At 37.0% G+C, this 15,340-nt stretch overlaps 1 protein-coding gene across 1 annotated transcript; it reads left to right on the top strand.

Moving 5' to 3' along the window:
• Positions 1-2,804: 2,804 nt before the first annotated feature.
• Positions 2,805-3,372, top strand: LOC133450927 (progonadoliberin-1-like). Its single transcript, XM_061729828.1, has 4 exons — positions 2,805-2,833; positions 2,915-3,050; positions 3,131-3,229; positions 3,325-3,372. Exons 2-4 carry the CDS (start codon positions 2,916-2,918, stop codon positions 3,370-3,372), a joined length of 282 nt encoding a protein of 93 aa, XP_061585812.1. The 5' UTR covers positions 2,805-2,833; position 2,915.
• Positions 3,373-15,340: the final 11,968 nt, after the last annotated feature.

Here is a 15,340-nt window from a genome sequence, read left to right as displayed (position 1 = left end):
TTTAAGCATTTCATCAATCAATGACACATGTAATTAATGATTTCGTGTTGCTGCGTGTGAATCAAGAAATGTAAAACTGTCAGTTTCACTCGTCACATTTTACATTTCATGATTCACACGCAACACGAAATAATTAATTAAATGTGTCATTAATTAATTAAACGCTGAAATAATACATTTTTTTTTACTTAAAATGAATTGTATTTTAATCAATTAATTACATATTTAATTCTAATTTTAATTAATTAATGACACATTTAATTAATTAATGATATATTTAATTCCCATTTTAATTAATTAATGATGTATTTATATATTTAATTTTGGCACAAAAAATCCTCCATAGATGTACACTATCATATTCATATGATGTCATTTGTGTTTACTTTATATTGCTTGACGTTAGTAAGGGTTCAGATGGTTTTCCCTTCGAGCAGTCGAGCTGAGCCTCGCTGAAAGCTGCTGTAGCAGAAACAGAAGGGGTGACTTTACCAATTTGCTGTGTATAAAATATACGACATATTCCATCTTTAAGTATGTAACTTAATTTTTTGCTGGATTTTACAAGCAATGCAAGCCAAAGCCATACAGTACAATAGCACGTTCTTAAAGGCTAGGAGTGCTGTTAGTACGTTAAACTATGCTACGGGCGAGTTTCGAAACACAGCTTGAGTATGCAATCGTGACGTAGAGCTGTGAGGTTTCTCCGTACCTACTTCAAAATGTTGCTTTCCCTCGTTTTGTGCGTTGTGAATCTACCTCTTTTATCAATCCAGTGTATGAGTGGTCCACCGTTGCATGCAAGTAGATGTGCCGCGGCGTTAATGAAACGACTACGTATGTTATTCATATTATGGGAAGGCAATCCAGCTGACAGCTGTCCTCCACGTACTCATGTATATCACTTATTCATTGCTTCAAACTTATTTGCACATGTGTATGTTAACTCTTTTACATGGTATACCCCCTCACCAAAAAAAAGGTTTGGTGCTTCTCTTCTGTTTATTGATCTAAATCAAATGCAGTGCTTCCAAAACTTCCCAAAAAAGTCTTTGTTAGAGTAGTTTGGTGTTGTGTGTGTTTTTGTGAAGGAGTGTCGCCTCATTTCCTGTTAAACGGTGTGCACTCGCATGTGTGAAGAGCGGCGTTCGTCTTTGGCCGGCGGAGTTCCTCTTGCTGCGGCTCCAAGCCGCTCCAATGCAATACTATTCTCTCAGTTAAATAGAAGGTACCCAGCCTGTGAGAATGACTGATGAAGGCAATCATTTTTCTGTATTTCAACGCGAGTGTGAAAATCAGCGGGAGAACTGTGGTTATTTATTTTAATATATCTCACTGAATGCAATATGGGGCGTGCGTTGATTTGAGTCGGGGAGCGTTGCAGCGTCCCCGATTACTGCACTCAATCATGGAAATCTGTTTCCACAAATGACTGTTGAAAATAAACTGCTATGAAGAATACAAAGAGTTTGCCTGATATGTTTCATTCATTTTCTGTCAGTTGTGCACATACAGGACTGTCTCAGAAAATTAGAATATTGTGATTTTCTGTAATGCAATTACAAATACAAAAATGTCACATTCTGGATTCATTAAAAATCAACTGAAATATTGCAAGCCTTTTATTATTTTAATATTGCTGATCATGGCTTACAGCTTAAGAAAACTCAAATATCCTATCTCAAAAAATTAGAATATTCTGGGAATCTTAATCTTAAACTGTAAACCATAATCAGCAATATTAAAATAATAAAAGGCTTGCAATATTTCAGTTAATTTGTAATGAATCCAGAATGTTTGACATTTTTGTTTTTTTAATTGCATTACAGAAAATAAAGAACTTTATCACAATATTCTAATTTCCTGAGACAGTCCTGTATACAGACTGACTAGTGACGGTGGCAGAAATACCGTGCTGTGTGAGGAGCGGTACGTGATGTGCAGTACTCGAGTTGTAAAAAAAAATCAGGGGGGATGGTGGATTTTATCATATGGGGACAGTAATTTGTGCTGATTACAAATAATATAATATATTACGAATAATAGCACTGACCAAAACAGCTGCAGAAATACTGCAGGAATGACATAGCAGCAGTTAAATGCAGCCTTCTGTAAGCTTTAAATATCCACTGGGCTTACATCAAATACATCAAAACACAAAAATAAAAAACAGTTTTCTGAACTTATCAATATGACTCTGTCCTTCACAGGATAAGTAAAATGGATCACTGCAAAAACTCAAAATCTTAACAAGAATGTCTTATTTCTAGTTAAAATGTCTAATTTTAGTAAAAAAAAGACTCATCACTGGAAAAAAACATCAATTTTTCACCTGTTTCAAGTAGATTTTCACTTAAAATAGGTAGAAAAATCTGCAGTTGGAACAAGATTTTATTGCTTGTTATGAGAAGATAAATCTTGTCCCATTGGCAGATTTTTCTACTTATTTCAAGTGAAAATGTACTTGAAACAGGTGAAAATGGTCAAATAAGTTATTTTTCTGGTGATGACTAAGTGTTGAAATAGCAGTAAAACCACATTCATTGATGAAATGAAATAAGGGATGGAAAGGGGGGATAGTAGTTTTACAGGGGGGATGATACAGGGGTTTTTATTTCAGGCCTCAACTCCAGTACTGGTGATGTGCCACTTAGATGGAGCAGGGGGAAAATCACATTTTTAGAGCTCTGCAGGTCGCCGGTGATGCTTAATCCCACTTTGTGACCCCCTGCAGTGAACTGGCTCTAAACAAAGCAGTCCTGGTTTATATAAACCAGGACTCACAAATGTCAGCAGAGCAGACAGAAGAAGGTCCCTGGCTCCTGAACAAAAGGTAGAAGAGCAAGTATTTTTATATACGGGGCTGGGAGGAACCGGAGATACTCAGGTTTACTGTTGTGTTTCCTGTCTGCAGAATGGCTGTGAAGATGTGGACGTTGATGCTGCTGCTGGGGGCCGTGCTGCCTCAGGGCTGCTGCCAGCACTGGTCCTTCGGCCTGAGTCCTGGAGGGAAGAGGGAGCTGGACGGCTTCCCAGGAACCCTGGACAGCGTGAGCCTTCCTCTAACAGCACGCATCCCTTATTTAATCACTGCTTTGCACCTCTTCTCGTCATTTTCCTCCTCCCACAGGTGGTTGAAGGGTTTCCGCACAGGGATGCAACTTGCAGTGTCTTGAGCCGTGCAGAGGAGCCACCGTTTGCTAAAGTCTACAGAGTGAAAGCACTTCCAGTGAGTTTTAGTGAGAAATCCATTTTCACTGTTTATATTTTCATGAGGAATGTTTCTTAATTATTTCTATTCTGTCTTCTTTATTGTTTTTTTAGGGGAGTGTAACCAACAGGAAAAATGGATACCAAACACACAAAAAATAATGTTTGATTTCACGATGAGTGATATCAGCATATCCCTGATCGCTACATAGTTAAGTCATTATATCTGTATATATATATATATATATATATATATATATATATATATATATATATATATATATATATATATATATACACACACACACAGGACTGTCTCAGAAAATTAGAATATTGTGATAAAGTTATTTATTTTCTGTAATGCAATTAAAAAAACTAAAATGTCATACATTCTGGATTCATTACAAATCAACTGAAATATTGCAAGCCTTTTATTATTTTAATATTGCTGATTATGGCTTACATTTTAAGATTAAGATTCCCAGAATATTCTAATTTTTTGAGATAGGATATTTGAGTTTTCTTAAGCTGTAAGCCATGATCAGCAATATTAAAATAATAAAAGGCTTGCAATATGTCAGTTGATTTGTAATGAATCCAGAATGTATGACATTTTTAATAATAATAATAATAATACAATTTATTTGTATAGCGCTTTTCTAGGCACTCAAAGACGCTTTACATGAGTAAAAATCATAAAAGCAGTACACATAGGACAATTACATGACACAGGACATTAATCACACATTAAAAGCAGTTCTGTAAAGGTGAGTTTTGTTTTTGTAATTGCATTACAGAAAATCACAATAGTATAATTTTCTGAGACGGTCCTGTATGTATATATATATATATATATATATATATAGAGAGAGAAAGAGAGATGTATATCCAAATCATGAATAAAACCTGCAGAATATTTTGTTTCAAGTTTTTTGTGAGATTCATTTGGGATATTTTACGCAACAACACTTCACTGTTATTCATTTTTTAAGGGAGACATAAAAATGAAAGGCTAATTTTTCATAAGACCGTCTACAGGTTTGATGTGATGGACTTTAACTCGTCATGAACCGACTTAAAGTCTGGACAAAACAGGAGAGATGGCATTTTGCCCAATAAACTATCATTTATGTAACAATACTGACACAAAGAAACAGAAACAACAACAAGCGCTGGCTGGAGAGAGGGAGGAGGAGAAAACAGTCTTCTTAAATAGCTGTCAGGAGAAGTGAATTCAGGTGACTTTTCCTCCTGACACTCCTCTAGTCTGAGAACATGTGGGTTGTGCAAAGCGGAAAGACTCATGAGGACTCCCACTAGTTCCTGTCAAGGACCTCTGCTCATTCCTCGATTCATGGGAAGACCTTGCTAATAACATCAGAGACTTTTATCCTACCCTGAATCAGTTTTGTATGCTCTGCATCAACCACCAGCTGCAATAAGAGGGTATTTAGCTGCTTTTTAAGCACGCAAATGCATTCGGATGACGATATGGAAGCCATGTTACGATCAGACAGGGGCGTCAATTGGGTATGGCAAGGTATGGCAGCTGCCACACCTTTGCTTCAAGGGTTAAATGTAAATGTTTGTTTTATTAAATACATTTATGGAATAACTACAAATGCAAATAAGAACAACATGATCGATTTCACTAGTACATATACACTGCAAAAACTCAAAATCTTAACAAGAATATTTGTCTTACTTCTAGTTAAAATGTCTAATTTTTAGTCTCATTTTTTTTTTAAATCTCATTACATTTAAGACAAGACTCAAAAACAACAATTGTCCCCGGTTTCAAGTAGATTTTCACTTAAAATAAGTAGAAAAATCTGCCAATGGAACAAGATTGTTTTGCTTGTAATGAGAAGATAAATCTTGTCCCACTGGCAGATTTTTTCTACTTATTTCAAGTGAAAATTTACTTGAAACAGGTGAAAATGGTCAAATAAGTTATTTTTCTGATAATGACTCTTGTTTTAAGTGTAATGAGATTTTTTGACTAAAAATGAGACATTTTAACTAGAAATAAGACAAATATTCCTGGTAAGATTTTGAGTTTTTGCAGTGAGCGAGACTGCATTTGAAAAAGTTCCAATTTTCTTGACCACACAGATAAGCTACATAGCAGACTTCTGTGATGAGTATTTGCTGGACATGTTGATTGATACTCTAGTTAAGTTCTGTGACTCGTAACCTTGCCATACCTTAGCTTCCACTGAATTGACGCCACTGCGATCAGAAGAGTTCAAAAGACATTTTTAAATTTACTCTACACCTGGATTGAATCACAGCTATTGTCGCATAACTTCTGCCGCCCATCTGCAGAGATTAAAGATCATTGTCAGATCATTCATTTATATTAAACGTTATATTCAGATATTTAAGAAAGTAAACGTGCTGTTGCGTACCCTGCACACCACTCAACCTCCCCATCCTCTGTTCACTTCACTTTCTTTTTATATTCAGATAATTAAATTCCACTATCATTTATTTCTCCTTCTCAACATCCACACAACCTTCTCCACTTCCTCTGTTTTCTTTTGTGTCTCTACATTTTCTACTGCTTATTATTTCTGTCCTTTTCAACGTCCACGAATAACAAGTTGGACCCCATCCCATGGTTTGTCATCTCCCGGCTATATTGGCATCTGTTCCCTTCCTCTTCTGCAAACATTGCCTTTTCCAAGTATTTAAAGTCACAATATTGAACATTCTGATATGTGTCTTTATATAGCCACTTTATATAATAACTATAGAAATGTAGATATGGCAGCAACCTTGCAGTAAATCCCCAAACCCTTGTTCGTACGGCTATTTTATGGTTGTTTAAGGTCAGTATTGGCTCTCTGGGGTGTGGTTCACGTTCCTCCAAGCAAAGTCAAATCCATAATAACTTAAAAAAAGAAACCTTAAAAAACTTTTTAACTAAATCTCCATGGGGAGAGTAGCAACATGGGTTTGATCACGACTTGAATCAGTCAGCTCGACCTCCGTCTGACTCACTTTCCTCCAGTTTTGCAAAAGCTGCATTACAGGACTGTCTAAGAAAATTAGAATATTGTGATAAAGTTCTTTATTTTCTGTAATGCAATTAAAAAAACAAAAATGTCATACATTCTGGATTCATTACAAATCAACTGAAATATTGCAAGTCTTTTATTATTTTAATATTGCTGATTTTGGCTGTTTTTGTAATTGCATTACAGAAAATCACAATATTCTAATTTTCGGAGAGAGTCCTGTAAGTTGTAAATGAGAGAGTTTTCTTTCCAAACTGACTCGTATTTTACATCACTTCCAAACCCTGCTGCCATGAACCTTCCCGACACACGAAACAACCAGCCAGCAACTTTCAGTCATGTAACTAGGGTCAAACAAGTCACTTACTAAAAAACATGTCCTACTAAAACTTGTGCGACTTCTCCAAAGATGCTGCCACAGCAGAGGGACTAGTGCTCGATGAGCAGCTGGTACTGTCTAATTCAGTTCAAAATTATTCACAGTTTTCATTATCTTGAAGCCAATTAAAATACATTTTATCCCCCTGTTTTCTAATGTTGGATCAATGTCAATGATGTGAGTGCGTTGTTTCCTTATTAACTTGACTAAACAATAATATAATAATTCAAAATGTCAAATAAAACACAAACTGACTTCAGACAAAGAAGGTTTTTATTATTATCATTATTATTTCTATTTAGCGTGTTATAATTGGGTTGCACTAATAAGATGATTTCCGTTTCTTATGAAGTTAGCCTTATCGTTCCTGCTGCGTAGGTGGTTTTGTAAATTTGTGGCGTCAGAAATGTGGGAGGTTGTTAAACTGTTTGGGTCTGAATGTGGTTTTTTTCGTGGACCAACCTGGTGGAGCCCACAGGTTTAACCCTACAAGGAAAAACGCTCGGTTTACCGAAGCCCAGGCATCTCAGCTGAGTGTTGATGAAGTTTGGGGTTCGACAAGTATTTATAGTTCATTCTCGGTCAGGTTGTTCACAGAATAAACATGTGGAAAATATAACCCTTGTGCTGTCTTTGGGTCAAGGGAGGGTGAAGGGAGAAAAGAAGGAAGGAGGGGAGAAAAGAAGGAAAGAAGGAAGGAAGGAAGGAAGGAAGGAAGGAAGGAAGGAAGGAAGGAAGGAAGGAAGGAAGGAAGGAAGGAAGGAAGGAAGGAAGGAAGGAAGGAAGGAAGGAAGGAGAAAAGAAGGATGGAAGGAGAAAAGAAGGAAAGAAGGAATGAAGGAAGTAGGAAAGGGAGTAAGGAAGGGAGAAAAGATGGAAGGAAGGGAGAAAAGAAGGAAGGAAGGAGAAAAAGAAGGAAGGAAGGAAGGAGAAAAAGAAGGAAGGAAGGAAGGAGAGAGAAAAGAAGGAAAGAAGGAATGAAGGAAGCAGGAAAGGGAGTAAGGAAGGGAGAAAAGATGGAAGGAAGGGAGAAAAGAAGGAAGGAAGGAAGGAAGGAAGGAAGGAAGGAAGGAAGGAAGGAAGGAAGGAAGGAAGGAAGGAAGGAAGGAGAAAAGAAGGAAAGAAGGAAGTAGGAAAGGGAGTAAGGAAGGGAGAAAAGATGGAAGGAAGGGAGAAAAGAAGGAAGGAAGGAAGGAAGGAAGGAAGGAAGGAAGGAAGGAAGGAAGGAAGGAAGGAAGGAAGGAAGGAAGGAAGGAAGGAGAAAAGAAGGAAAGAAGGAAGTAGGAAAGGGAGTAAGGAAGGGAGAAAAGATGGAAGGAAGGAAGGAAGGAAGGAAGGAAGGAAGGAAGGAAGGAAGGAAGGAAGGAAGGAAGGAAGGAAGGAAGGAAGGAAGGAGAGATAAAAGAAGGAAAGAAGGAATGAAGGAAGCAGGAAAGGGAGTAAGGAAGGGAGAAAAGGTGGAAGGAAGGGAGAAAAGAAGAAAAGAAGGAAGGAAGGAATGAGAAAAAGAAGGAAAGAAGGAAGGAAGGAGCAAAGAAGGAAGGAAGTAGGAAAGGGAGTAAGGAAGGGAGAAAAGATGGAAGGGAGGAAAGAAGGGAAAAAGGAAGGAAAGAATGGAGAAAAGGAAAGAAAGAAGGAAAAGCAAAGAAGGTAATAAAGGAATGAATGACGAAAGGGAGGTAGGAAGAAAAAGGAGTAAAGGAGGGTAAAAAAGGAGGAAAAGAGGAAAGGAAGAAGGAAGGAGAGAGCATGGCAGGAGGAAAGAAGGATAGAAGAATGGGGTCATTTTGACCCAAAGACAGTACAAGGGTTAAAAAAATGACAACTGCGGAAACTTTAACAATAATGAATTAAAATCCACGGAGGGGAAAAAATAGGATTATTTTCTTTTCTTAATGAATGAAGCAATCCAATGTCACATACTGTAAATCAGAGCAGTAATGTCATGTGACACGGCTCGGCCACCAGAGGGCTCAAAACGACAGCGTGAATCTCCATCCTTCATCCCAACATTCACTCTTACTGTTCTTCCTGTTGGGTCACAGAAACAATCTGGCAGAAACCTTTTAAATCCAAACATGAGCCCAGCAGCTGCGTCCGTGAGCTTTATATTCAACCTTGTCCTCAACACTGTGTCAAATTCTGTTAATGGCAATATTCATTCAAATGTTCAGCACTTTATTGTATTTGTCCGTGAGCTCACTGTTTGCACGGCTTCAATCACGTACACTCCACAATCTCCTCTCTCTGCATTGTAAAACTGCTTAATTACAGTGTTATTGGATAAGCAATTATTTGAGCAGGGCAACATGTGTGTTTGCCTGTAGTGGTTGGAATTTAAGCAAACTGAACAACAAGAGATCGAATTGTATTCATCATGGTGATTTGACAGGGATACGACAGCCTGCAATGTTCTCCTGATGTGTACATGTCGCGAGTCGTGACCTCTCTCTTATCTTCACTCACTATTTTCTTCTTTTTTTTTTCTTCTTTTAAGTGGTTCAATCAGTTGGTTACTCCAGGGTCATACTCTAGCTAATGCACATGACAGAAAATCGTTTCCTTGGTTTCATGTTACTGATGAGATTGCGGCCACTTTCAGTGCTCAGACACCCAGCGCTGAGTGGGTGGATTATTGTCCTTTGAAAAGTGATTTGGATTAATTTATGAAAAGCACCAGCAGGACTAGAAGAAGCTATGAAAAACTATGACTCAGGGAATCCACTTTTGAAATTAAGTTGAGATATTAACTACCAGCAGACAATAATAAAGTGGAGTTTGAGGCGTTGAACAAGGGCTTACCTAGTAAGACCCACACTCCGCTGAGCGTGAACTCCCACAGCTACAAGGCCCTCTACTTTCCTCTAATTAGTCTCGCCGAAGCCAGTCTCATATGCACTTAATTAATCAAAACAACACTGGTCAGGATTTCAAAACTAACCATGTGGTGGGATCACAGCTGGCAGGTTTCGACATCCGTGCACATGAATCAGCAGCGCGTGTGTGTGTTATAAATACAATTAAACTGGCGGCTGCAGCCAAGAAATGTGTTTCAGTCTATTTTAGATTTATGAGTCTAATTATGAAACAGTTATGGATGCGGTGTAAAATATACCTATTAGCAGAGTTCAGTGATTTGTGAATTTCATAAACTTATATTTAATTAACAACTGAACACGAAAACCAAATCTAATATTGAAAACCAATTATTTTACGAAATATTTGCTCGTTTTTTAATTTGATTGCAGCAATATCTGAAGGAACATTGAATTCAGTTAAATTGCAACAGGTCAGTGACATGAGTGGGCATAAAAAGAGCAATGGTGGAGTAAAGATGAGCAGAGGTTTGTGGAAATCTGCATCTACAAAGCAATTTCAGAATCATTTCCCTCAGCTGAAAACTGCAGACTTAGATCTACAGGACATGATATAACCAAAAGAGTCAGATAATCCGGAGAAGTATCTGTGTGCATGAGACAAGGCTAAAGATCAATAACTGATGCACTTTATTAAAAACAGAATTTATTGTGGATTGGAAATCATTGTGGGCTCACGGACACTTCTGGATATCAGTGTCTAAGAACAGAGCTCACCATGCCGTCTACTAGGAATGGGCGATATTTTACCGTTCACGATATACCGCCAAAAAAATTCCTCACGGTAAGAATTTGTCATCTCGCGGTAAAAACGATAAATTCCCGTTGATCACGTTTTGAAAGAAAGAAAGAAATAAAGAGTGAAAGAAAGAGAGTGAAAGAGAGAAAGAAAGAAAGAAAGAAAGAAAGGAGTGAAAGAAAGAAAGAGTGAAAGAAAGAAAGAGAGAAAGAGAGAAAGAAAGAAAGAAAGAGTGAAAGAAAGAGTGAAAGAAAGAAAGAAAGAAAGAGTGAAAGAGAGAAAGAAAGAAAGAAAGAAAGAGTGAAAGAGAGAAAGAAAGAGTGAAAGGAAGAAAGAGTGAAAGAGTGAAAGAAAGAGTGAAAGAAAGAAAGAAAGAAAGAGTGAAAGAGAGAAAGAAAGAAAGAAAGAAAGAGTGAAAGAGAGAAAGAAAGAGTGAAAGGAAGAAAGAGTGAAAGAGTGAAAGAAAGAAAGAGAGAAAGAGTGAAAGAAAGAAAGAGTGAAAGAAAGAAAGAGAGAAAGAGTGAAAGAAAAAGAAAGAAAGAAAGAAAGAAAGAAAGAAAGAAAGAAAGAAAGAAAGAAAGAAAGAAAGAAAGAAAGAAAGAAAGAAAGGAGCCTGAAAGAAAGAAAGAAAGAAAGAAAGAAAGAAAAAGAAAGAAAAAGAAAAAAAAAGAAAGAAAGAAATGAGCCTGAAAGAAAGAAAGAAAGAGAAAGAAAAAGAAAGAAAGAAAGAAAAAGAAAGAAAGAAAAAGAAAGAAAGAAAGAAAAAGAGAAAAAGAAAGAAAGACAAAAAAGAAAGAAAAAGAAAAAAAAGAAAGAAAGAAAAAGAAAGAAAGAAAGAAAAAAAAGAAAGAAAGAAAGAAATGAGCCTGAAAGAAAGAAAGAAAGAAAGAGAAAGAAAAAGAAAGAAAGAAAGAAAGAAAGAAAAAGAAAGAAAAAGAAAGAAAAAGAAAGAAAGAAAAAGAAAAAAAAGAAAGAAAGAAAGAAATGAGCCTGAAAGAAAGAAAGAAAGAGAAAGAAAGAAAAAGAAAAAGAAAAAGAAAAAGAAAGAAAGAAAGAAAGAAAGAAAGAAAGAAAGAAAGAAAGAAAGAAAGAAAGAAAGAAAGAAAGAAAGAAAGAAAGAAAGAAAGAAAGAAAGAAAGAAAGAAAGAAAAATTCCCATTAATGACGTGTTTGTGTAACAAACATGGCGGATCTGAGAGCGAGGAGCTTGAGTCATTCCAGTTTTGCAGTACAGGTGGACTCATTTAATTGGTTTTTATTAATTCAATTTAATTGGTGTAGTTTAGTAGCATTCAGTATTCTTTTAAAGCAGTGATTTGGAGACTCCAAAGACTGAATGTGGTGATAGATTTATAGTTAAAAGGTGGAGTTGAATTGGTATTCTTTTTATCGTCATTTTTATCGTTATCGGGATAAATGCCAGAAATTATCATGATACATTTTTTAGTCCATACCGCCCATCCCTAGCGTCTACATGAGCAGTTTATACGCTAGTTCTGTCAGAGCCCTACACGGACCTGCTCCAGAACAAATACTGAGCTAAAGCTTGTTTTAAGATGGACAAAGATAAAACTGTCCCGGGGAAACAAAGGATGCAGTGTCCTCCTAGGTAAACAGGAGACGGACCATCTGGCTCGTCATCAACACTTGATGGCATGAGGGCACGTTCGTGCCTGTGGAACGAGCAGCTTACGCAGCTGGAAAAAGATAAAAACCATCAAAGATAAACGGTACATTCTTGTTCTGGAGCAACATGTGTTCTTATCCTCATCTTTTTTTTTTTCCTGGGAAGACCTCGTGTCTGTTTTGGAGAAATGAGAACACGGAGGATCCGCGGCCAGGATGTGTGGTTAATTACTAGAAGGAAATAAGACAGACAGAGAAAATCTTGGAGGGCAGAATCTGTTCGTGGCAATTGCCATCAACAAACAGTGACGGAGAGGAAATGAAGCCGCTGATATTTATAGACCGCTTATTCATATCAAGGAGTGAAAGTCGTGATAAGATGATGACAGCCAGAACAAGGTGTGCGGAGCATAATTAAGACGACGCTACATCCCAGTCTGGGCGCTGAACTGTCCTCTCTGCAGGCCAAGCCTTTGCCACAAATCGAAACCAAAAAAATACAAGTACTTTTTTTTTTACGTTTATTAATTATGGTTCAAAGAGATTTGCAAATCATTGCATTCTCCTTTGACTTTTTTGGATAAAGGGTTGTGTTTCATAACATAAGCTTTGCCCCAATTCGTTCATATGCATGTATCCCAGACTTGGCCCATCATATTTCACACATGGAGATGTTGGTGGAGATAACGTGTGTGACCCATAAATGGAGTACCCTCCTGTCTGAGTTCATCCTACAGATGAGATCTTTATCTCGAGTAGAGATAAGGACTTTAAAGACAGAACCCTTACGCTCTGACCTTTTCATCCGCGAGAACAATAAGATTTGTGCGTGCTCAAAAGGATCAGAGGTGGATCACGCCTGATGTCTGTGCAAGTCAGACTTTCAGGTGATTTTCTTTTAACGCACATACAGGACTGTCTCAGAAAATTAGAATATTGTGATTTTCTGTAATGCAATTACAAAAACAAAAATGTCATACATTCCGGGTTCATTACAAATCAACTGAAATATTGCAAGCCTTTTATTATTTTAATATCGCTGATCATGGCTTACAGTTTAAGAAAACTCAAATATAAATAATACATTTTGCAAGTACAGTCAACTTAATTGTGTTAAATTCACTTTACTTGCCACAATTAAGTTGACTTTACTTGCAAATGAATTTTGTACATACTAAAAATTAAGTAGTTTATACAAAGACTAGTCTTTTTTGATCTACAGGACTGTCTCAGAAAATTAGAATATTGTAATAAAGTTCTTTATTTTCTGTAATGCAATTAAAAAAAACAAAAATGTCATACATTCTGGAATCATTACAAATCAACTGAAATATTGCAAGCCTTTTATTATTTTAATATTGCCGATTATGGTTTACAGTTTAAGATTAAGATTCCCAGAATATTCAAATTTTTTGAGATAGGATATTTGAGTTTTCTTAAACTGTAAGCCATGATCAGCAATATTAAAATAATAAAAGGCTTGCAATATTTCAGTTCATTTGTAATGAATCCAGAATGTATGACATTTTTGCGTTACAGAAAATAAAGGACTTTATCACAATATTCTAATTTTCTGAGACAGTCCTGTACACAAATTATTCAGCATCAAAATATAAACTGTAAACAGGATGAAAAAAAGCTTCATTTTCTTCCAGTTGTTGAATCAAAACAACAGCTTGAGCCAATCTCTGGCCAAAAAAGTTCATGTTGTTCCTGTGATCTGCAGAGACTGCTTATATGAGAATCTCTAAATTAAAATGCAGCGAGCCAAGATGCTAATCTTTCTGGAACGGCTCCACTGACAGCGAGAGTCTGGCCCCGTGAAATCATTAAGTATTTGTCTCCAGCTGGGCTTCATTACAAATTGCCGTAATGTGCCCCCCAGTCTGGCTATGTCGCGTTACAATGCAAAAATGGCACAATTTGAGTTTTTATTCATTGGCAAGTGCCACTGCAGCCTTTCAACACCTCCGGCATCTTGGCTTCTTTATTCCAAGCAAAATGAGCAGCACTACTTCACTCTTGTGGGGCTTTAAAAGGAGAGACAGGTGATGGCGGTGAAATGAGAGGGAGCAGAGGGGACTGGCAGTTTGTAAAGGTCAGTGTGGGCCAAAGGAGCGGAAGCGCTCAGTCAATTATGTTGACAAGGACTTATAAGAGCGCTCTCAGAGACCCAATTGGCTTCAGTAAACAATGTGGCAAATAAGCAGGCTCTTTCTGTCTATAAGGAATACTTCACTGCATCCCATATGTTCCCTTCTAAGAAGTACACCAGCAAAAGTCTCACCGTCTCGCTTCCTCCCAGGAATGTCTTCTCTGAGACAGAAAAAATACTGTTCCCACTGATCTCTCACACATGTTCTTCCCACCCCGCGCTGTTTAACATCGGTTGCACAAAAAGAAAAAAGAAAAAAACGGATGTATTCACCATTACAAGCACATCTAAAAATTGTGCATGCCAGACATTCCCTTAAATAATGCACATGGAGGCAGCACATCGGGCTTGACCACGGAAATAGTTTGAAATATTCATATGAAGGAGCACGAGCCACAAAAAGCTAAAAAAAACACACAGAAAAAAACAAGGTCCTGGATCAACAGTGCTGAGTCATCCTTATCAATATAAACGAATAGTGTACCGAACATATAATTGCTGGTGTTTGCCAGAATTGGTAAAAAAAAGATGTATCTGTTTGGAAAAATATAAAAATTTTAGTCTTATGTAACAAAAAGGTGATTTGTGTGTGTGTGTGTGTGTGTGTGTGTGTGTGTGTGTGTGTGTGTGTGTGTGTGTGTGTGTGTGTGCAAAAATCTAAAAATGTTGCTTTGATGTAAAAAGCTGCGCTCAGTCATCACTGAGGCCTGTTTAGAGGCCTGCAATTCTCAATGACATATGTATAAAGATGTCTAATTTGCAATAAACCTGTAGAAAATCTGTCCATACAACCACTGGTTATTGTTTAATAGCATCTTCAACTATGCTGAAACAGCTTATTTGACATGAATATATGTTTCTGTTCTAATTGAAAGAAAGTAGAGGAGTCCTCACTACAAAAGTACAATCTCCGCCTAATGTAAATGTGTATTTACAGGGCCACATTTCAGTATTTCTTTAGGTTAATTACATTCTGACTCTTTGGTGATGTAGGGTAGACACCTGGTTCATATGTCAATAAATGTGATGAAGAAAGGGGTGAGCATTCTCAAGTTATAAGCTTTTTTTGTCACCTTTGCCCTATGCGGATTTACCTTTTTCAGAGATTGGGGTAGGTCTAAATAATAGCCAAAAATAATAATTTCTCCCAAAAATGAAAGTTCACAACCATCCATTTCATTAATGGCCCTAAATGACCCTAAAGATCACAAAAAACATGGTTGTGCTTGGTTCTAACTCGGGTAGGGGTATCTCAAAATTTGATGGCCTCTGCTACAGTACTACAAATGAAGTGGACTGATTGAGGTTTTATTCTTTATTATCCAAAAACAA

This window comes from Cololabis saira, chromosome 9 (assembly GCF_033807715.1).
Source record: "Cololabis saira isolate AMF1-May2022 chromosome 9, fColSai1.1, whole genome shotgun sequence".
In the NCBI taxonomy this organism is placed as follows: Eukaryota; Metazoa; Chordata; class Actinopteri; order Beloniformes; family Belonidae; genus Cololabis; species Cololabis saira.
This window is presented reverse-complemented; position numbering and strand designations above follow the sequence as displayed.

Coding starts and splice junctions, on each gene's coding strand:
- LOC133450927 (XM_061729828.1), top strand. CDS start 2,916: ATGGCTGTGAAGATGTGGACGTTGATGCTGCTGCTGGGGGCCGTGCTG. Junction 3,051..3,130: donor TCCCAGGAACCCTGGACAGC/GTGAGCCTTCCT, acceptor CTCCTCCCACAG/GTGGTTGAAGGGTTTCCGCA. Junction 3,230..3,324: donor ACAGAGTGAAAGCACTTCCA/GTGAGTTTTAGT, acceptor TTGTTTTTTTAG/GGGAGTGTAACCAACAGGAA.